This window comes from Gekko japonicus, unplaced genomic scaffold (assembly GCF_001447785.1).
Source record: "Gekko japonicus isolate JY-2015 unplaced genomic scaffold, Gekko_japonicus_V1.1 scaffold11, whole genome shotgun sequence".
NCBI lineage: Eukaryota > Metazoa > Chordata > Lepidosauria > Squamata > Gekkonidae > Gekko > Gekko japonicus.
In genome coordinates, this window is record NW_015166418.1 from 1,192,434 (window position 1) to 1,214,617 (window position 22,184).

General features: G+C 43.9%; 1 protein-coding gene across 2 annotated transcripts in view; it reads left to right on the top strand.

Annotated features, from left to right (window-relative positions):
* Nucleotides 1-22,184, top strand: part of ELF2 (E74-like factor 2 (ets domain transcription factor)) — a 55,015-nt gene that overhangs the window by 7,782 nt on the left and 25,049 nt on the right. For both annotated transcript variants that reach the window (XM_015411612.1, XM_015411613.1), the window contains exons 2-3: nucleotides 15,256-15,480; nucleotides 16,382-16,547. In XM_015411612.1, coding sequence (XP_015267098.1) covers nucleotides 15,406-15,480; nucleotides 16,382-16,547 — 241 coding nt within the window. In that variant the 5' untranslated portion in view covers nucleotides 15,256-15,405. The remainder of the gene's footprint in view (nucleotides 1-15,255; nucleotides 15,481-16,381; nucleotides 16,548-22,184) is intronic.

Here is a 22,184-nt window from a genome sequence, read left to right on the forward strand (position 1 = left end):
TTTAATAGCTCCTTTGCTAGATCTCCTGTGCTTGATCGGGTCGACGCAGCTTGTGGCCTCGCTAAGAGAACGCAGTCAGCGAGAGGGACCGTCAGGGCGGAGGGAAGCCTCCATTTCCTTGCCGTCTGCAGGAAAAGAGGCTCACCCTCAAAGCCCTATGGCTTGGAAGCTCTCCCTGAACTTCCATGGAAGCACAGAGCCTGCTGCGCCTCTCCCCCTCGCTGCTGTGCGGTACACTTCCCCAGAGAGCTGGGAAAGGCATCCGCCATCGTTGTGTCATTAACCCCGTCTCCCCCCTCTTCATTTCTTTATGTATTTTCTCTCTGGAGCCTCTCTTAACCAAGTCCAGTGTTCTAAAGGTTTCTTCCGTTGACCTATTCGATTAGAACTGCTCTTTTTTCTTTTTATAAGTGAAGGGGCAGTGCCTTGTAATTCTTTCTCATTGCATAAGTCTCCACAAGAATTACAGTCCTCTTCCAAATTCTGTAAAATCTGCAGAGCTTTCTCCTCGTCCCTCTGTTCCTGACGTGAAATCCGGTGTCTTTCAACACAGCTTTTCCAAGCAGTCTCCACAGCTTGTTGGATTTCATCTTGCAAATTTAAAAAAAATTGTTCTATGGTAAGCTGCCCAATTTCAATATTGTCAAAGTTTCCTCCCTCCTCATTTTCTCCTGTTAGTACGGTCTCGTTATTCTCCGCCGTCGCCATTTTACTCAGTCTTTTCACGTATTTTATATCTCATCAGTCTTTTGCCCTTATTTTACTGCATTTATAAAGTAGGCTAATGTCGTGTTTACACTATCAATCTATCAAATAAAGTCCCAATCAGCATTTCTTCACTCCCCCGTTTATTCCATTTACTCCATTTACCTTTGACTCCATTCCTTTTCTTAGCCGCTTACAAAGTTCCATAGTTGGAAAAAATCCTTCGGGGGTTATTTTAAAAAGTTTCTTCACTAGTTTTTAGTTGAATCCTTTTTTTTAATCTTCTTTTTCTCTTCCTTTTTGCTGTATATTTAATTTTTTACTTCTTGCTTGAGTTAAAAGGATGGTTGGCTGGGGCTGTGCAAAGCAATGGCGTCCATGCTCTACCACGCAAACCGCTCCTGCTTCAGGGCAGTAATGGGCACCCCCCCCTCATTGCCAGTCAAGGGAGGGGCCAAAACAGAGCCCCCTGCTCTGAACCTCTCTCCGGGAGGTCCATCGGAGTTATCCCGGCGACCGGGAGACTCCAAAAAGGAGCAGAAAGGGTTCAGACGGCTCAGTGTTAGCTGAGACCCACCTGTTGCCACGCCGTGCTGAACCCGGAAGTCCCACTGCCCCTATGTCTTGGGGGGGGGGGGTCTGACCTTCAGGTCCAACCCTCTCACTCTCTGTAGGCCTCTTTTTGCTGTATATTTAATTTTTTACTTCTTGCTTGAGTTAAAAGGATGGTTGGCTGGGGCTGTGCAAAGCAATGGCATCCATGCTCTACCACGCAAACCGCTCCCGCTTCAGGGCAGTAATGGGCACCCCCCCTCATTGCCAGTCAAGGGAGGGGCCAAAACAGAGCCCCCTGCTCTGAACCTCTCTCCGGGAGGTCCATCGGAGTTCTCCCGGCGACCGGGAGACTCCAAAAAGGAGCAGAAAGGGTTCAGACGGCTCAGTGTTAGCTGAGACCCACCTGTTGCCACGCCGTGCTGAACCCGGAAGTCCCACTGCCCCTATGTCTTGGGGGGGGGGGGTCTGACCTTCAGGTCCAACCCTCTCACTCTCTGTAGGCCTGGAAGCCTCTGAGTCTGTATGGGGCAGGCCAGAGGCTGCGATCTCCTCATGGTTGCTGGACCCAGTAGAGCTCTGCTGGGTTTTTCCAGTGCAGTTGGGGGCTGTCTGCATTAACAATCTGAAGCCTTGGCCTATGCCAGTCTCTGATGCCTGAAGCCTCAGGCGGGAGAGGCCTGCCACAACGGTCTCTCACGGAGGGCAGTTTGTGGCATTGTAGATGTTCCTGCCGTTGGCCAGTCTCCGGTGCCTGGAACCTCAGGCGGGAGATGCTTGTCTTAAAGGTCTCTTTTTTCTTCTTTTAAGACTGATGATGGGGCCTTTCTTCAAGGCTTTTCCATTTTCCATATAAGGCCAAAGTCTCCAAGAAAGCAGAGCTAGGCTCAAGCGTCCTGCTGGAGTGGCAGGGCTATTGAAACTGGAGGGTCAGCCTCACTCTGAGTCAATACAGTGTACACAAATTTGCATAGCCCTGTCTGGAGCGAGGGGAGGTGTGACCTAACCCATTTGGATGACTTCGCCCCACTGAAGGAGAATATGTAGTTTACTTAAATTGACATAAAAATGGTATTTTGGTGTGTATATGAACTTAAATTAAAATTTAGGGGTATAACAATCTATTCAAGATTAATATCCTAGTTATTTGAATTTTATATAATTACAAATATATTCAGAATGTGAGATAATGTTGTAAACCGTTGCATCCTGAGACTGCTGTTTACTGCCCATTTAAGAGCAAAGGAACACAATGGTATTTATTTCAATGTAAACATAACATACCATACGTTATCAAAACAGATATTTGCTAGTTGCAGGAAGGGAAAAATTAGTTTCTTATTTTAATGATAGTGGTAAAAGATGAAAATATAAATTATTTGGGCTTAGAAGTGATATGTAAATATAAGCATTATCATGCAAAAATAGAAAGTACTCTGTTTTAAAGAGAAACTAAAAAATGGAACCCTTTAGATTGATGCTGTAATTCTTAAAGAGAACATTTCCTAAGGTTTTTCCCCCAGCCTTGGAAAAATAATGGAAAACTGTTTTCTGGCTGGTCTGTAGACATGTACATTCAACTGAGAAAAGTATAACTTCATGCACCCCCCCCCCCCGGCTCTGGTGTGGGCTTTATCTGGCGTTTAGAAACTATTTATCACTAGCATTGGAAAAACATTGGAAACTTCTAAGGCATCATTTAGAAATTGTTATGAAGACAGATGAATTAAAATTAAAACAAATGTAAATAGCAGCTCAAAAGGTTCTCAATTTCTGTGGTAAATTTTAGGAATTACAGTACCAAAATAGCTTTTAAAAAGTATTGTTTTTATAATAGAACAGGCAGAAAAATCACTGGGACACTGAATTCAGTAAACATGTAAAGAATTGAGCTGTATGTGGCTTCTTTATTTACTTCATTTATACCCTTTTTCCCCAGTGGCATCCAAAATGGCTTCTGTTGTTCTCCATTCCGACATTTTAACTTTATAAAAGCCCTGTGCAGTAAGTTAGGCTGGACGTGTGTGACTGGCCCGAAGCCACCCGGCAAGTTTCTGTGTCAGAGGGGAATGAGACCTGGGTCTCCCAGAACCTAATCTAGTGCTCTGACCACTACACCACACTGACTAGCTACACACAGGTGGTGCTAAATCCACACTGGCTAAGTTAATGAGAGGTACTTAAACTCAGCCCTGTAGTTAGACCTTTTTTTGGGGGGGGGCACAGTTGCTAATTTAATTAACAGACCTGCTCTAGCCAGTAAGCTAGCCTTTCCTCCTAGGAAAGGGGCTCCAACCTCCTGATCATTTTGGTTGCCCTCCTCTGTATTTTCCCCACCTCTGCAGTAGCCTTTTCGGGAAAGGCAGACTGTGCCAGTGCCCAGGTACCCAGTTTGGCCCTCAGTAAATTTAAATAATAATAATATTAATAATAATATTATGTTCTCCCACCCCCAGTATGGACTGCTGCACAAGTTTCCCTTGCTCTGGCTTGCAAACTGAACTGGAGCATGGGCTGGGGGCCTTCGGGAAAAGAATGTTGCTCCTCTGGGAGAAGAGGGCAACACAGGGCCTCTGCTGAGCTGGTTCCAGGGAGGCAGCACATTGCTGCTTTGACGTACGTCCTTCAGGCCACTTTGCCCAGAGAATGGGGTTGGCTTGGCCTTCTGGGGCCTTTTGCCTGGAGGGGCAGGGCTCAGTGGTGGGCAAGGGATGGCGGGCCAGGGCTCCAAGGCTGCCTCTCTTGGCCTCGGGGCACCAGGGAGGCTGCCTATCTGGGGGGACTGAGCATGGCTGTGTGGTCTGCATGTGCTCAGCGGAACCAGGGCTGCTGAGCACTCGACCCCGACACAGGCCTGGCTCACCGAGCAGGTTGTGATGGCAGTGCTGCTTCTCTCCTTCCTTGGCTCCTGGCCAGACTCTGATGGCCACTCGGGTACACAATGACTCCTCCGTGCTCACTTTTGAAGTACTGCCCCACTCTGGGGAGCTTTGGGGGAGGGGGTCAGGGAAGATTTGGGAGGGGGCATTGCCCCAAGGGGGGTCAGGGAAGATTTGGGAGGGGGCACTTCCCCAAGGGCCCTACGGTAGCTACAGGTGTACTTAAACTGTTGCATTGATTGGGTATCTGAAATGGGATAGACATAGGATAATCGGATAGACATAGGATAAAGGTCTGTGTATGTGTGTGACATAGGATAGGTTTTCCCCCCAAGAATGCTAAGTCCGTTTTCCTCCAGTATAGATATACAGTACCTTTTACCAGCTTTTACTGTTATGGCAGTTGTAGTCATTCTTTGAGAAATTAGACTTGGCCCTGGTATGCCATGCTGTAATCATGTCCAGGTTACATCACTGTATTTATTTGATTTATTAAGAACATTTATATGCTGCTTCTCCAGAGGTTTGCTCAAGGAGGCTTACACAACTATATTGATAAAACAATTCTCTGCCATTAATATAAGCTACTAAAATAAGAAGCCATTAAAACGAGGGCATAATATAAAACACACACTGATCAGCCTAAAATTATGTGCATAAAATGAACTTTGGGCCAGAAGCAGGGAATAAATAATTTAAAAGATAAAAGCTTGCATAAAAAGGAATGTTTTAGTGTGGTGCCTAAAGGAAAGTAAGGTAGGTGCCAGGCTGCCTCATGGGAGAAGGCAAAGTGCCACCACTGAAAAAGCCCTCTCTCGGGTTACTGTCAACATAACCTCTAAAGGTGGGGAGCAGAACTTCAAAAGAAGATCTTAACTGTGGGCTGGACAATACTGGTGGAGGTGGTCCTTCAAGGACACTGCCCCCAATTCGTTTAGGGTCTTAAAGAATCAGCAATTTGAATTGTGCACAGAAAAAAGATGGGCAGCCAGTGCAGATCTTTTAGCACAAAGGTGACATGAGCCCTGTTTCCAGACCCTGACAATATCCTGGCTGTTGCATTCTGGACCAAAATGAAGTTTCTGAACAGATTTCAAAGGTGTAGGCTCAGTGTATTCTGTGTGTAACCCCCACAAGAACAGTCTGACTTTCCATTCCTTGAGCAACTTTGTCATTAACCAACAGTACCTCTGTCTTTTCTGGACTGAATTTCAGTTTATTAATCCTCATCCATCCTATTAACGTCATCACCCCTTGAATTGTGCCCAGAAACAAATAGCCAGCCAAGACAGATCTTTTAATACAAAGGATGATTATGTTCTCTACAACCAAGACTCAATAATAACCTGACTATGGTAGTTTATAGTAGTTGGAGGTTCTAGACAATCTTCAAAGGTAGTCCCAGGTGAAGCCTGTTATAAAAGGTAATGAGGTACGTGGTGACCAGGAATGGGGATTTTTTAGTGGTGGCACCTGGTCTGTGGAATGCTGTCCTTTACAAGTGTGGCTGGAGCCTATTTTACTGTAGATGCCAGATGCAAGTTTCTTCGCCTGGGCTTTTAGTTAAGTTTTTATTGGCCACTTTTAGTAAAGATTTTCTTGAGCTTTTTGTCACTTCATGCCTTTTTTTGGTCACTTTATGCTTTGCCTGTAGTTGACTGGCCCTGATTTTGATTTTGCCTAGTGTGTTTTGGGGTGGTGGTTTATTTGCTGTTTTTTCTGTTATGCTAGTTTTAGATAAATTTTAAATTGATGCCTTACTGTAAATTGTAAGCAGGGCTTTTTTTCTGGGAAAAGAGGTCCTGGAACTCTCAAGAGGGAAATGAAGTTTTCAGTCTGTATACTGAAAACTCATGAACTTTTAAATATTTTTAAAAGAATTTTGTCGAAGAGGTTCCGGAACTCCGTTCCAGTGTGTTTCCCTAGAGAAAAAGCCCTGTCTGTAAGTAATATCAAGCAGTTTCCTGGAGAGAAACTAAGTAAATAAACCTTCCATGTATTTTAGAGCAGTAGTTGTCAGTGGTCTCTAGCCAAAATAGAGTGGCACCTGAGAGATAATGAATTGTTATGTAAAGTCAGAACTCATTTTGTCACATGCAAGAACTTGGACACTCATTTGGCAAAAATAAGCATTCACAAGCTATTAGCAGAAGAAGGGGGATGGCAAGGGAGCATGAGAGTAGCCACTGGCCCAGCATTCCAGGACATAGATGTGTTACATTATATTTCAGAGCATTGATGAAAACAGAAATCATCCATCAGAAGTGATATGGGCCACTCTCAGCAACTGAGCAAAGTAGGATGAAAACAAACACCTGTGAGAACGACCATTGGACACTTACCGTGAAGGGTCTTTCTCCTCTGAGGACAGGAGGACATCTCCATGGGTTATATTCCCACCGTGCCCTTTAGGGAGGCAGGAAATAGTTTTTTCCTCCTTCCTATTGACGCCTCCGGAATAGCCCATCTCCAGTTCTGGGACTCTGAAAGCAGTGCATGCAGCCTCAAATAACTGGCCTTGCCCTACAAAATATAACTTTGAACATTAACTTAAACATGCAACAACCCAACTCTGCAGGATAGAACACACCCAGAGCATGAGTCATAAAAAATGAGAGAAGTCAGCACAGAGAAAACAGAAGCAGAGAAAGATGACAGTGGGAGGGGCGAGATGTCCTCCTGTCCTCAGAGGAGAAGGGACCCTTCACGGTAAGTGTCCAATGGTCGTTCTCCCTCTGAGGTGGAGAACATCTCCATGGGACCTCCCCGAGCAGTGTCCCTCATTCAGTTGGGTTGTCATCTTCCTCCAATGCCACGGTGTGCTGAAGTACTCTTCTCCCAAATGCTGCATCTGCAGATGCCACAGTGTTGATCTTGTAGTGCCTCGTAAAGGTAGAGATGGAGGACCACGTCGCAGCTCTACAGACTTCCTCCACTGATGCCCTCTTGGACAACGCTGCGTTGGTTGCTGCACTTCTCAGAGAATGTGCCGTGATGCCACTGGGAGGATCGTGTCCTGAAGTCTGGTAAGCTTCCATGATGCAGGACTTCAGGCCTGAGCTGATCGTAGACCTAGATATCTTTTCCCCTTTGCGTGGTGGGGAAATGCCGATGAACAGAGATTCAGTCTTCCTCCAAGACTCCGTCCTTGCAATGTAAATTTTGAGAGCACTTTTAACATCTAAGGTATGCCAGAGATATTCCTTAGGATATTCCTTAGGAACATGGAGGACAGAAAGTGGGCAAACATATTTCTTGTGATTGGTGAAATCTGGAGTCAACCTTGGGTCGGAATGTAGGATCCGTAAAGAGAACCACTTTGTCCTTGTGGAACATGCAGCAGGATGACTTTACTGACAATGCTCCAAGTTCAGAAACTCTCCTTGCCGAGGTGATGGCAACGAGAAACAATGTTTTCATTCTCAGCCATTTCAGTCCTACCTCTCTGAGAGGTTCAAATGGCGCTTTCATGAGAGCATCAAGCACATTGTTCAACCTCCATGTAGGGAAAAGGATGCGTCTGTGGAGGAGATTTGGCCACAGCCCCCTGCAAAAACAATCGAATATGGGGATGCTTGTTAATCATGAAACCCTCTAGAGAAGGTAGAACCATGGACAACGCCGCTAGTTGTCTGCAGAGAGTGGAGGCTTGGAGACCTGCATCCAATCTGTCCTGCAGGAATGACAGAAGCGAAGCTACAAATGGAGACAGCAGAGTCACCTTTTTTCATTTGCACCATCTGACAAAAGCCTTCCAGGTGGTGTTGTATATGTGAGTTATGGATTTCCGTCTGGAAGCCATGATGGTGTCCATGACCTGGGTAGAGAATCCTAAATCTGCTAAGCTGCGCTGCTCAATCTCCACACAGTCAGACATAACCAGGCCGGATCCGTATGCCACATTGGCCCCTGGGAGAGCATGTCCGGAGACACTGGTAGTACCAACGGTGGAAGGATCGACATCTTCTGCAGTGCTGAAAACCATGGACGTCTCGCCCATCACGGAGCCACCAAGATGACCTCTGCCTTGAGCTCCCTGATTCTGCGGAGGGTCCTGGAGGTCAGGATAAACGGTGGGAATGCGTACAGCAGTCCTTGAGGCCACCTTGTCGTGAGAGCATCTGTCGCCTCTGCGTCCTGGTGGAAGTACCTGGTGAGAAATCTCGGCAGCTTGTGGTTCTTTGGCGATGCAAATAAATCCAGTATTGGTTGCCCGAAATGAATCACTAACCTGTCAAAGAGACTTGGACGGAGAGCCCATTCGCCCTCCTGTAATGTGTCTCTGCTGAGCCAGTCTGCTTGGACATTCTCGATCCCTCTTATGTGTTCTGTCCTCAAGGACGCAACACTCTTCTCTGCCCAGAAGATAATCTTCATTGCCTCCTTGTGCAGTTGGCAGGATCGAGAGCTGCCCTGCTTGTTGGGATGAGCTTTGGCTGTAATGTTGTCCATTCTCACCAAGACGTGTTGGCCCCGCAAACGGGGAGTGAAGTGGACTAGAGCCAATTGAATCACCCTTATCTCCAGAAGATTGATCGGAAGCGACCTCTTGGTTGGCAACCAAGTCCCTTGGACTGGGACTCCCTCCAGCATCACCCCCCAGTCCTGGAGGCTGGCATTGGTGAACAGCTCCTTGGTGTGACAGACATAGTAGTTCTTCCTGAAGGTAAGGTTGTTCATGTCTGCCCACCAACGTAGGCTTTCCTTGACCTTGAGGGAGACCTGCAGGTTGATAGTCCTCTTTTGTATGGTGTCTAGCTGACGGGGACGAAGGAACATCTGCAATGGTCTGGCATGCATATGACCCCATTGAATCATGTCGATGCTGGCAATCATGAGGCCCAGAAGACTGGCCAACTCCATCAGAGCTGAAGATCTATAGTGGTAAACCCGCGTAGCGAGAGTCTTGATCTTCTGTGCCTTGGACATCGGCAGAAACAGAGCGGTATGCGTGGTGTCGATCACTGCTCCCAGATGCTCTACCCGCTGACACGGAGTTAGAGAGCTCTTCTCGAGATTGATCAGAAATCCATGACTGCGAAGACACTGTAGGGTCCTTTCGGTATTTTGTATGGACTCCGACCGTGTGCTGGCCTAGACCAACAAATCGTCGAAGTACAGATGCACATGGATCCCCTGGCCCCTGAGATGACTCACAGGATTGATAATCAGCTTGGTGAACAGCCTGGGTGCTGTGGAAAGACCGAAGGGGAGAGCTCTGTACTGGAAGTGCTGACTGTATATGCAAAAATGAAGATACCGTTTGTGAGCAGAGTGAATTGGAACATGGAGGTACGCCTCCATAAGATCTATGGATGTCAAATACTCGTTGGGAGACAAGGAGTTTGCTACTGCCCTCAGAGTTGCCATGTGGAAATGCCGCAGATGAATGAATCTGTTTAAGAACTTGAGATCCAGAATCGCCGTCCAGTCTCCATTTTTTTTGGGGACCATGAACAATATAGAATAGACTCCCCGGCCTCTCTCGCAACACGGAACCGGTTCAGTGGCCCTGATGCTCAAAAGATGTTGCATGGCTTTGTCGACAATGGATCTCTTGCTCACAGATTTGTTTGCAGGTGATTGCAGGAATCTCTCTGGAGGCTGACGAAGAAATTCTATTATATATCCCTGAGACACGACTTCCAGTGCCCAGGCATCCGCCTGTGCCTCTGACCAAGTCCTGGCAAAATGGAGAAGTTGTGCCTCTACCGGAAGCATGGCATACTCAGTTCTGTTTGGACTTGGCCTCTCTGTCTCCTCTATTGTTCCTGTTGAACTGGGTCTTGTGGAATCTAGGACCGAATGACCCACATTTTCCAGACTGCTTGACTATGTCCCAGTAAGTCTTTTTGATGTCCTGGTGAAAACGTCGCAGGGAGTGGCGTGAACAAAAGGACTGAGGGTTGCGTCTGTCAGTGCATCTCAGGGACCTAGGCATGGCTTTTTTCTTATCCCTAGTTTCCACCAGGATGTTGTCCAGCGCATTGCCAGACGGTCCCTCTGGAAAGGATATGTGGTAACAATGGATTTTGAGAGGGCATCCGCCTGCCAAGCACGCAGCCAAAGCTGTCTCCTGGCCACAGCCGTAGAAGCCAGGCCCCTGGAAGCAAAAGAAATAATGTCCAAGGTAGCATCAGCCGTTAAGGAATCTGACTTGAGAGTGCGGGAAATTCCTTCCAGCAATGCGCGTTTGTTTTCTAGGATGAGCTGAATAAGTTTCCTCAGCCATACTATGGATGCCTTGGCAGCAATGGAAGCTGTAGACGCTGCTCTGACCATCATGGCAATGGACTCGTGAATTCTTCGTAGTGTTGCCTCAAGCTTCTTATCAGTTGATTCTTTGAGGTTGCCGTGTCCATCCTCAGAGACTAAGCCAGCAGGCTGGAGTGCAGCCACGGGAGCATCCACAGGTGAAACCTGTAACAACTTATCAGCATAATTGGGCATAGCATACAGTTTTTTGGTAAAGGCGGGAAACTGCTTGTTGACCACAGGCTTGTCCCAACCAGATTTTAATTGGCGTTCGAAGTACTCTGGAAACGGAAACACCTTTTCCTTGCACTCCTCGGGAGGAAAGAACTCCCGGTTGTCACCAGATTTGGATTTAAACTTAGCTCTGGCCGCCTTCTGATATTCAGAAGCAGGTACATCATGTAGCTCTAGAGCCTTAACTGCCTTAGATAAGAGGTATTGATAGTCGTCAGCATTTAAAAACCTACTGGACTGTTCAGGAAGCTTCAGTTCCTCGCCCTCCTCCTCAGACAAGAACTCACCCTCTTCCCTATCCTCAATGGAAGAGGCATTGGACTCTAAATCCTACCTCCATTGTTCCTCAGTAGGTCTCTTAGGGAGAGGGGGGAGCCTTTTTTGCTGCCTTAGTTGGCCAGCCAGAGGGGAAAGGCACTTGAGGACTCAGATGCTGGGCCTCCTGTTGAGAAGCCACATAAGAGAAGCCAATGTTGGATCAGGCCAATGGCCCTTCTAGTCCAACACTGTCACCCCTCAGCCATCATTTCTCCAAGCTAAAGAGCCCCAAGCGCTTTAACCTTTCTTTATAAGGAAAGTGTTCCAACCCTTTTATCCTTCTAGTTGCCCTTTTCTGCACTTTTTACAATGCTATAAGATCCTTTTTGAGGTGTGGTGACCAGAACTGTACACAGTACTCCAAATGAGGTCGCAGCATTGATTTATACAGGGGCATTATGATACTGGTTGATTTGTTTTCAATTCCCTTCCTAATAATCCCCAGCATAGCGTTGGCCTTTTTAATTGCAGTTGCATACTGTCTAGACATTTTCAGTGATTTATCTACTACGACTCCAAGATCTCTCTCTTGGTCAATCTCTGCCAGTTCGGACCCCATCAATGTGTATTTACAGTTAGGATTTTTGGCTCCAATGTGCATCACTTTGCATGCCCACATTGAATCCCATTTGCCACGTTGACGCCCACTCGCCCATCCTTGACAGATCCCTTTGGAGTGCCTCACAATCCTCCCTTGTTCTCACCACCCTGAACAACTGTGTGTCATCCGCAAATTTAGCCACTTCACTGCTTACTTCCAACTCCAAATCACTAATAAACAAGTTAAAAAGCATCGGACCGAGTACTGATCCCTGTGGTACCCCACTGCTTACCACCCTCTGATTAGTACAAATCTCTTTTTTGCTAATGGTTTTGTTCTCTGGATTTAAATATCCATAGATGGTGCCACGCTGAGAAATAGATGTTATTTTTTTGTAAAAAAACAACTCTATCAGTTGTCATATGGTATAATAGTTCCTGCACTGATATTATCGCTTGATAGTGGGGCCAGGGACTGGAAAGGTGTCATTCACTTATCCACATGGGTGACCACCTACTCCTATTTTATGTTTAGGAGCTTACCTGATCTCTGCAACTGGTCCTCTAGGCTAATTTATAATTACATATTTATACCTTGCTTGTCTCCTCAATGTGAACCCAAAGCAGCTTATATCATTCTGCTCTCTATGTTATCCTCATGAAGACCCTGTGAGGTAGATTAGGTTGTGAGTATCTTATTGGCTTAAGGTCACCCAGTTTGCTTCCATGGAAGAAAGGGGATTCAACCCTGGGTCTCCTACATCCTAGTCTGACACCCTGCTACACCACACTGGCTCTCTTTATATTACAAATATATATATACTTCTAACTACCTACCAGCCAAACGACTCAGAAATGAAAAATGTTAATTTAAAGCAATAAGAGCTAGTGTATTGCTGATATGTGGGGATGGAGGCTGGCAGGCTACTCACGACACACAAATGCTGTTCAAGAGTTGGACAGAACTTTTTTCCTTTTACTTACTTCTGTCTTCTAGGATGTATCCAGGTAGCAAAAAATGCTTACAGGTCCACTTTCTTTTTACTTGATTGTGCCTTTTCTTGTGCTTTGTGTGCCCATCCTCATTTATGTATGTGTCTGATGGAAGTAACAACCCCATGTGAAGTTCCATAGAGAAGAATTAGGCAGGACTGTTACAGTCAGCGTCTTCTTAAACATCACTGTCCTATGAAACAGGACAGTTCTCCAATGAAATCAGCCATTCAACAGGAGGACATGCTGCTGAAACAGCAATATATTCAAGATTGTCTTATTGGTTTTCATCATTTGGCTGGGAAGCAACAGGAGGAAAGAACCCCAACAGACTTATTTTTTGTCTCTTGCATGGTAGTAGATATGGTTCCCTTGATGAAATAAGAGCTAGAGTTTCCTACAAATAATGAACCAATTCCCCTAGTGGTACCTTTTGTTTCTTCAAACTTAGAATGAGCCCTTTGGCAGAATTCCGTCCAGCCTTATGGCTCCTGTGACCCTTAAAATAGGCTGTCTTCCCTTTTGTAGACTATGCAATAAATTGTTGTGGTATAGGGTTGTAGTCTCTGTGATGGTTCTCTAGAGGTACTCCTGTGTGATAGGTGGAAAGAATGTGATATTATTGGTACACTTAAATGATGTGGAAAAGAAAGAAAAGATCATGAAAGGAGGAAAATACATACATTCTCCTTCCTGTTTATAGAGGATGGTTCTACTAACCAGACAGCAAAGACAAATGCAGAGAGACCTATGCATTAGGGAAATTAATATTATAATTTTCAAGAGCTAATCTTTTACATAGTTTCAATTCCTCATGGGTACAATATTGAACCAATGTAGAAAATAAATCATATTTTAAAAACCAAATATTTTAACTTTCCAGTCTCAAGATTTTGCATACTAGGTGTAATAGGTTACTTATGACCTCTAACCAGGTATTCTGTGTAGAAGCAGTTGTTCGTCACATGTTAACATATTAAACATTTGAAGTTAGTGTAATCTAGGTATGTAGCAGGGGACGTGAGGTTTTCTTTGCACAGCAGTGTAGGATAAGCTTTTGTTTTAAGCATTTGATCATGTGTGGGATAGATCTTGGTAGAGAGAAAGAGACTACTAAGAAAGATGGAAGATACTGATTCTTAATGTATCTTGGATTTTGTGTTACCTAAATTTTGCTACTTTTTCGTGGTTCCTTTTCATGCTGACTTGGCAGCAGAACTACAATTAAGGGGGACATAACAGAAGCCAATGTCGGATCAGGCCAATGGCCCATCCAGTCCAACACTCTGTCACACAGTGGCCAAAAACACCAGGTGCCATCAGGAGGTCCACCAGTGGGGCCAGGAAGGAGTTGATGTATTTGTTCTCAATGACAGTCCTGCTTATACCCAGGGACAGTGAGGCTGTCATGGCAAGTAGCCATGTCCTAATCCTGACCCTTAACAGGAAATCATTAGGGTGTTGTAGAAAGACTTTTAGCACATGCATTGTTGCTGGTAGTGTTGCCTGTTGTTGTACTGGACCTATAGATTCCACATCACATTTTGAGGGGTGTCAGGGTACAGTGTGGTAAATTGCTTGTACAACTTTGCACAATACTCTGGAATAGTGATTGATTAGTATAGTACAAAATGTGAGATATATCTTTCTTCTTACATCTATTTGTTTTTGGACAGCAATGAAAAAAATGGTAGTGTAAATGGGCTTGTCTTTTGGGAATCCAAACATACTGGCTTTTTTCACATTACTGTACTAAACCGGAAGTTATTCGTTGTTGGCCTGACTTCGAGTAAAGCTGACTCTGAAGCATTATGGTAATTTCAAACAGTGCTGCTTTTTTCGCTGTGCAGTCTTCCTTGGACATTTTAAAAACGTTCACGAAGATGCATTGAGTCAATGCCTCTCAATGGTGCCGCTATAGCAGCTTAGCGCTACAGTGCTCACATGGTGAAAAAGGGTGGGGGGGGGAAAGCAGCATTGTAGGAAATGCTATGGACATTTTAAACAGCACACCACGGTGATTCAGAAGCGCAAAAAAGCGGTTGAAAATGGAAAATAGGAAATGCTATGGACATTTTAAACAGCACACCACAAAAAGCGGTTGAAACCACACTTTACTAACCCAATGCAAGCAGTATGAACAGGTAAATAAGCTCTGTTAGCAGCTGGTTACTAAAACGGGTCTGTCTGAAATTACAGAAAAAATCCATTAGCAACCAGTTACTAAAACAGAATACAAAGGCAGTATGAAAAGGGTCACTGTCTATTGGAAACACTACTCTAGTCTTAGCTTGGGAGTGAGCAATGTCTTGTGGATCAGGCAAAACACCATGCATGTACTTAGAGGTATTGTTTTTTTAATGGAAATGTGTAGCTTGCATCAGGGGCTCCCTGCCTTTGAATTAGGCTAGGTCCCCACTGTACTGAAAGAGTTTGGTTTGGTTCAGCTCAGTATTCTGTATCACTTGAATTCTTAAGAGTACCAGATACTAATTAAGTTTTCTAGTTGTTCTATGAAACATATTCATGAGCAATATTGAGTATATAAGAAAATCTGAACTAAAATTTGGACAAAAAATACTTGCAAATGTAATATATGGTAGAAATGGATTCTCCAGTTCTGAAACATAAATCTGTAACTGTCATGTGAGGCCATAACAGTAAGTTTATTCAGAGTATTAAAAGTATCACATTCCTTTTTGTTTAATTAGCTGATACCGTTTTGATGTACATACTTTTAAACTCATATTTTAACTGACTTTTCACTTATCTCTTTCAGGATTTCTAATCACAGTAGCAGAAAAGTTGAATTTTGGAAACATTCTTCTTGAGTGACAAAGTTCCTATATCTCAAGCTTCCAGCATTACCATCATTGGGAAGATTTGGCTACTTTGCCACGATCCTTGCAGTCATTCCAGGGAATGCACCATGACATCAGCAGTAGTTGACAGTGGAGGTTCAGGCCTGGAATTTGACAGCAATGGAGTACAAATTCAAGGCGAGGTCAGGAAATGTTAAATAGTCCGTTTTCATGCGGTCTTCGTAAATGTTGATTAATGGATAGTAGGGGGCTGATTGTTTAATGAAGACTTGTACAGTTTACAATAGGAGGAAAGGTGGTGTCTGATGCAGTGCAGGTTTGATGAGAAAAATACATACAGTGTTGTTAGTGATCTTCATGTTTTTTACCTTAAAATAAATAGAACAGGCTTGGCCTGGACAATTTAAACTATGAGTTGGTTCCATCAGAAATTTCTGCTGACACAAGCTATTTCTATCAGTAGATGTGACTTCCTTACCTCACTCTTCCTGTTGCAGTCCAAAACACCCCCCAAATGCTACTCCTGGGACACAAGGGACCCCCCCCCCAGAAACTGCATGAGGGGAATTGATAAAACATCCCCCCACCTTGGGTCTGCCAGCAGAAATTTTACATGGGATCCCATCCGGCATCTCAAGTGAAAAGGAACAGTCTGGCTTTTCTGTTTCAAGATAATAGCAAATATCTATTCAATATTCAGAAGAACCCAAGCAACACGGGAATTGGCAGTGATTGAAATCCCATATTTTAAGTTTATGCTCAACTATCCCATTGAATTTTAATTTAGAAGTGGTTAATTTTGGCTGCATTCTAGCCATAATTATTTCAATTCACAATATTTCTGTAATTGAGTAATTTGGCATTTGTTAGCTTCATGAAGACAACACATCACTAATTACATGCAATGGATTCTGCATATTAGGAGTGCTCTGATGCATTTCTGATATGACTGTAGGGCTGATAATGTTCTTCACCTGTTTTAGTGGGTGCACAGAGATGTATTTTAAAGTTACTAAGGGAAAAGTAGAAGGGATGAATTCAATTGTGATGATAAACTACAGACATACTTTCTCACCCTTATAGGAGAATGACCCAGTCTCTGAATATCCAGCAGTGATTGTAGAGCCAGTGCCAAGTGCCAGAGTAGAACAAGGATATGCGGCCCAGATCTTTGTATATGATGATGAAACATACCTGTTACAAGATGTTGCAGAAGAACAAGAAATCGAGACTGAAAATGTAAAAACAGGTAGGTTAAAAACATTCTTTTTGTTAGGGCTCTTCAAGCTTTAATCAACTGATGTGCTTTACTAAAGTTTGAATTTCATATTAAAATATGCTTTCTTCTTCCTGAAACAGGAGTAACTAATAATGAGAAAAAAATCAGCATTAGCAACTTTAATAGCCATTATGTGTACTGCACAAATATTCCTCTGTTCTTCCTGTGTAAAATTTGGTGAAGAAACTTTATTTTCCTTCCAGTGAGTATTCAGAGCTAGCAAATGGTTTGCCTCCTGGGGTGTGAGATTGCTGTTTCTTTCTTTCTGACAATAAAAACACAGCTAACCAGCCAACAGTACTTGTTAAAACTCGTTTTGTTTAAATTTGTATTTTTCACAGTGCTGATGGTTTTTAAAGTTGTTAATTTTCCAGACTATTTTGGTGTGCAGTTATAGTAGGGAATAGCTCTGATTCCAAAACTGAATTAAAATATTAAATATGTTAATTCCTTTAAGAAGTAATGTGCAGTTTCATAAGGAAACTACCTGATAGCTGGTCTTGAAGGATCCATAAAAATATTTTCATTGATACTTTGCATGCTGTGAACATCAGTGTTTTAGTTAAAGCCATGTCAATCAGTTGGTTAGGATTGTCATTAGATATTTTTTGTTAAACGTTTTAAATCGTTGCTGTCCACCCGTCAGTTAAGCATCTTAGCTGGGCCATGAATATACATACCAAAAAACACACCTTCCTCTAAAATTGATGGAATATTTCAACATGTGTCTACTTTAGATGCTAAGGGTGTGTTCAACATGTGTCTACTTTAGATGCTAAGGGTGTTCTGTGAAAGCAGTTAATACAATGAGAATACTGTTCCGCATTAAAATTGTATCTGTTCTGATCCAACCAAGAATTTGTTGTAAAGAGCACCCTCTCTGTCCTTATTTGCAGGAAAGGGTACCATGAAAGGGCAATGTATTTATATACTTACAGAATTTATATCCTGATTTTCTGCCCAAACATGGCCACCAAGGTCTTCTCTAGGCAGATACATTTTAAATGTTCATTGAACTTTTTATACAAGTAGTTGTCAAGAAAAGAAAGGGATTTTTGAGGGCATACCTTCCTTCCTAAGACAAAATAAAGATTGTCCCTTGCTTAAGAAAATAGATTATCACTTGACTTCAAATGAAATGTAACTCTGTGTGGGCTTTTAAGTTTTCCAGAATGGGTAATAACTTGATTTTTTTCAAAACAATAAGATCACGTGAGAAGTGTTTTCTTTTTAGATAAGCTGATACCTTTTAAACATTCACCAATGTTTTCCTGTTCTTGACTTCACATCAGAAATCCTCCCTGTGGCACAAGCAAAGCCTTTTAATTATAAAAATATAATTGCCACAGAGAGGTAGAAGATGTAAATGAAAAACACGGAACTAAACAGAAGCTCCTTGATGATTACCACATGGTAAAAAAACCTGAGGCAGAGAACAGTGTTGGTATGTATAACCTTTTTGTATTCTTACACATAGCTAAGTTGAACAATAAAGTTATAAATAAGGGTGGATTATAAAGATACAGAAAACCCTTTAGCTCCTTTAATAAAAAGTGCTAATTTATGTTCTGAAGCAAGTTTTCTTTCTTTTTCAGATCATATCAGACCACTACAAATACTTATAGCCACTTTAAATCTTCACTTACTACTTTGTAAATTTCATAAGCACAAATTTGAAATGTTTTCTTCTGAATTTTCATCTTCCTACTAAAATATATTTTTTTACATCTTTTGTAAATGAACTGTTGTAGTAGTGATGTCCTCTTGATGATGTAATGCTGGATCAGATGGACCTTGGTTTGATGCAACAAGGCATTTATCTTGTGATTAAGGGAACACCTGTGGAACAATTTAGTATAATAGAAGTGTTCAATCCAGTCCTCTGATTTCCAATTTTGGATATATATTAAATGAACAGTAGGAAAATTAATTTGCCATGCGTTCTGTTAAGATAATGCTTGAAGAATCTGTAACATTAATAACTGTAGACATTAGGTTTGTTATCTTGTCATGAAACATGTGCTTTAACTATTTATTTTTGGAATACTGAATTTCTAAATATGCTCTTCTCCATCCCCTTTTTCTTGGCAGTTAAAGTTGGCATATGGCATTAACAGGATTTTTGTTTGAAATAGGCAAGATTAATGGGCCAGTAGCAGACTTTGTTACTCAAGTTTTCAAAGCAGAGTAAAAAAGCAATGAGCTAGATCCAAAGTACTGCAAGTTGAGCTCCACTGGCAAAATGGAGCTTTCCTACTTCCCCCCTTTCCCCCAGAATTCAGGGAGCCCCCAGGAATAGTGTTGGTGCAGTGTGGAAGTCCAGGGAAGGGCTGGTGAAAATCATCCCCCTCCTCCACCTAGAGTGCTCTATTTAGACCCAGTACTAGCTGTTCAACTAAATATACTTTGGATTACAGTACTGAGAAATTATCTATATTTTGTGCAAAACCAAGATAACTGCAGTGAAAAATGACTGCTTTAGATATCTGAAGTAGTTTTGCAAATTAAATGTTTGTCATTTCTAAATAGGAAGGTTGCTTTAAACACTAAAACAGTGGTTACTGAAGAAACACATACAACTGTAAGTCGCTTTTTGACTTTGGGGGATGTGTAGGAAGCTCTGCTGACTGAAGGAATTTTCATCAATGGAGTGTGATTTAATATGTTGTCGGAGTGTGATTTCCTTCTCTCTCCCCCCACTTCAGTCTGCACCCCCAAATGTCCCCTGAAATGATACCTCTGGTTCCTGGAGCTGCCATGCTACCAATGAGGGGGAATTTGTCAAAAACTGTCCCATCCATTCTGTCACATTTTCTGCTGTATCCAAACCTGTCCATGAAAGCTTTTGCATATATTCATTAGTAATTATTCTTGATTTGGAAGAAAAAAACTTGGTACTGCCATATTTCCTATACTTAATAGCTTATTTTAATTGCTGAGCAATTTGTAGTGATGGCGAAAGCCATAAAGAGATTTCCCATGTAGATCTTGCCTGCTTTTTGAAATTTCATGTTTATCAGAATTAGTATGTTTAAGACCTTACCACTCATATCTGAACAGTGCTCTTTGAACTTGAAGTATAGTACATATGTTGCGAGTTTTCAGATTCTACCAGATTGTGTGTGCGCTTATGTAAGACCTGCCTTATTTGTATATATAATGTTTAAGGGCATTCCAGCATGTATGTTTAGCTTTAACAAGTGGGGATTGTGAAGACGCCTGGGGGCAGGAGGGAAGAGGACATCCTGTTTCTCTCCCCCCAGCCTTTCTGCCCCATTTTTCTCTGCCTCTCTACCCAACTTTTTGCCATTGCCGCAGTTCCCACTTTCTCTCCCCTTTGCCAGCCTTCACTGCCTTTGGTTCTGGTTCCCTGCTGGTTCTGACTCTCTGCTTTGTTCCACCCCTCATCCCTACTTCCTTTTCCTTACAGCTGCTTCCAGATTCCCCTTCCTGCCTTGTTCTCCCCCCCCCCAGCCTTCACAGGTACCCCTTTCCTATCCATAGCAACTACTTCTGCCCTCCAGCTTCCTTGTGATGGCTGTGCGGTGCAGACAACACAGCTCATGATAGTTTGTTAGGAAAATGCAAGGTGGACTGCAGAAACTGGGCAATATGTATGTGTTCACTAGTGCCCTTTCCTGCAGCTTTTCATCTGTTCACTAATGTACCTGCAGAAGCAGTTCACCTACATTCTGCTAACCTTCCCTCTGCCCTGCAGATCTGCATGTGTGCAGGTATCATTGTTGATTTATATAATTCATTTCTTTCTCCCCAATGGGGACCCCAAACAGCTTACATAATTGTTCTAACTTTTAAAGATACTTTTCTACAAACCTGGGATTTCCCCTGGATTTGTGAAATTTATTAGCAGCCTTATGGCCCTGTTTTTTTTTTTGATCCCCGTTGGTGTCTTTGAGCAAGTATATATGCCTATTAAATACATTGATGAATGGGACTGGGCAGCAGTGCTGAAAACTTCTGTACAGTGTCTGCATATTTACTCTGAAGTAAGAAGTAATAAATTCAGTGGGATTTGTTTTCAGGTAAGTGTGCTGAGGGTTTCAGCTTTCACCTGTTTATCTGACACTACTTGTTGCTGAATTAGTTTTGATTAAATCCTGGAGGACAGATTCTCCTGGAAGATAGTTACATTAATACTTATTAGTGATAATGACAATCACCTTCACACCCTGCTTGCAAGTTTACAAAGGCATATGATGTAATGCTGAATCAGATAGACCTTGGCGATTAAGTGAATGCCTATTTAGTATAATAGATGTGTATCCTCAGCTTTTCTTCTCTGTATGACTAACGTTCTACATAAAATAACACCATCAATAGGTACAACCTGTAATTTGAGGCTAGGTGCCTGATATACACATGCAGAAGAATGATGTAGAATACTGAAGGGATAAAGTGGACTGTACCACTGCAGCCAGTGGATTCCACCAAAGGAGAACATTCCAAAAGGTGATCCTCCACCTGTACTCTCACGTGGTCCATGCCGTTTTCCCATCTTTGCCTCTTACATGTGTAAATCACTCCTTGGCTTGGTAGGTTCTCAGGAAGCACTGCCACGTGCTATGCTTGTCACATCTGTGTATATGACCGAGTTGATGACTGCTGCTGTTTAGGTAACGGGACTTAAAGGAGAGCTGTTAGTTCCACGTCTGCCCCTCGATTCCAGAAATCCTCAACGCGACAGCCAAGGACCCGTACGACACAGCACAGGGGACGACTGCTTTTTCCCGGGCCAAAGAAGGGCTTTCATTGCGCGCGGAGAAAGACGCTTAAGGAGGAGAGAGGTGTCCACCTGAAGAAGAGTTCATCGCTCCGTCAGAAGAAAGAAAACCACCAACGCCTGCGAGCTTCTGCCTGCCACCTTTCTTTCGGCATCCTCACCTGGCTTCTTAATGGGGGAGGAGGAAGGCGAGCGGAGCGGCTCCTGCGCCTTTCTTGACCAGGACCGGGCGAGAGAAAACTTTAGAAGTCTCCGAAAGATGGGATTTGCTTCTTTCCAGAACCGCGGCTCTAGACTGGAAGGAGGGAGGGCGAGAAGGAGCGCCCGCTCGGCACTTCCTGTCTACGAGGCTAGCGGCGGAAGGATTGCGGCAGGGGAAGACGAGTAGGTGAGAAGGAGGAAGCGCTTCTTTGCCGTTACTCCTTCCTTGCCGCTGCAGGCGGAGAGGCGGCGCGTAGCTGGTCGTGCGCGGGAACGAATCGTGCCGCGAGAGAAAGTGCTGGTGGGCGAGCGGGAGGCGCTCTTCGCTGTGCGTTTGTGGCGCGCGCTTTGCGTGCGCGCACGCTGAGCAGCGGGGTCTCGCGTGCGCGCGGCCGAGCGTGAGGAGCCCCTGCGGGTCAATGCGAAGCCGCTGCCGCCGCTGCTGTTGCTCGCTCTAGCGGCATAAACATGGCGACTTCCCTGCATGAGGGGCCCACGAATCAGCTCGATGGTGTTGGGGGGGGCGCGGGGGGTGGGGGAGGAAGAGCGAGAAGGGCAGGAGCTGCGCACGCTGCTCTCTGGCTCTTCCCGGGGGCGGCACTGGCGCTGGGCTGGAGTAATGGGGAGAGGACGAATCCAGGAAGTGGTCAGTGCGGCGTGTGTTC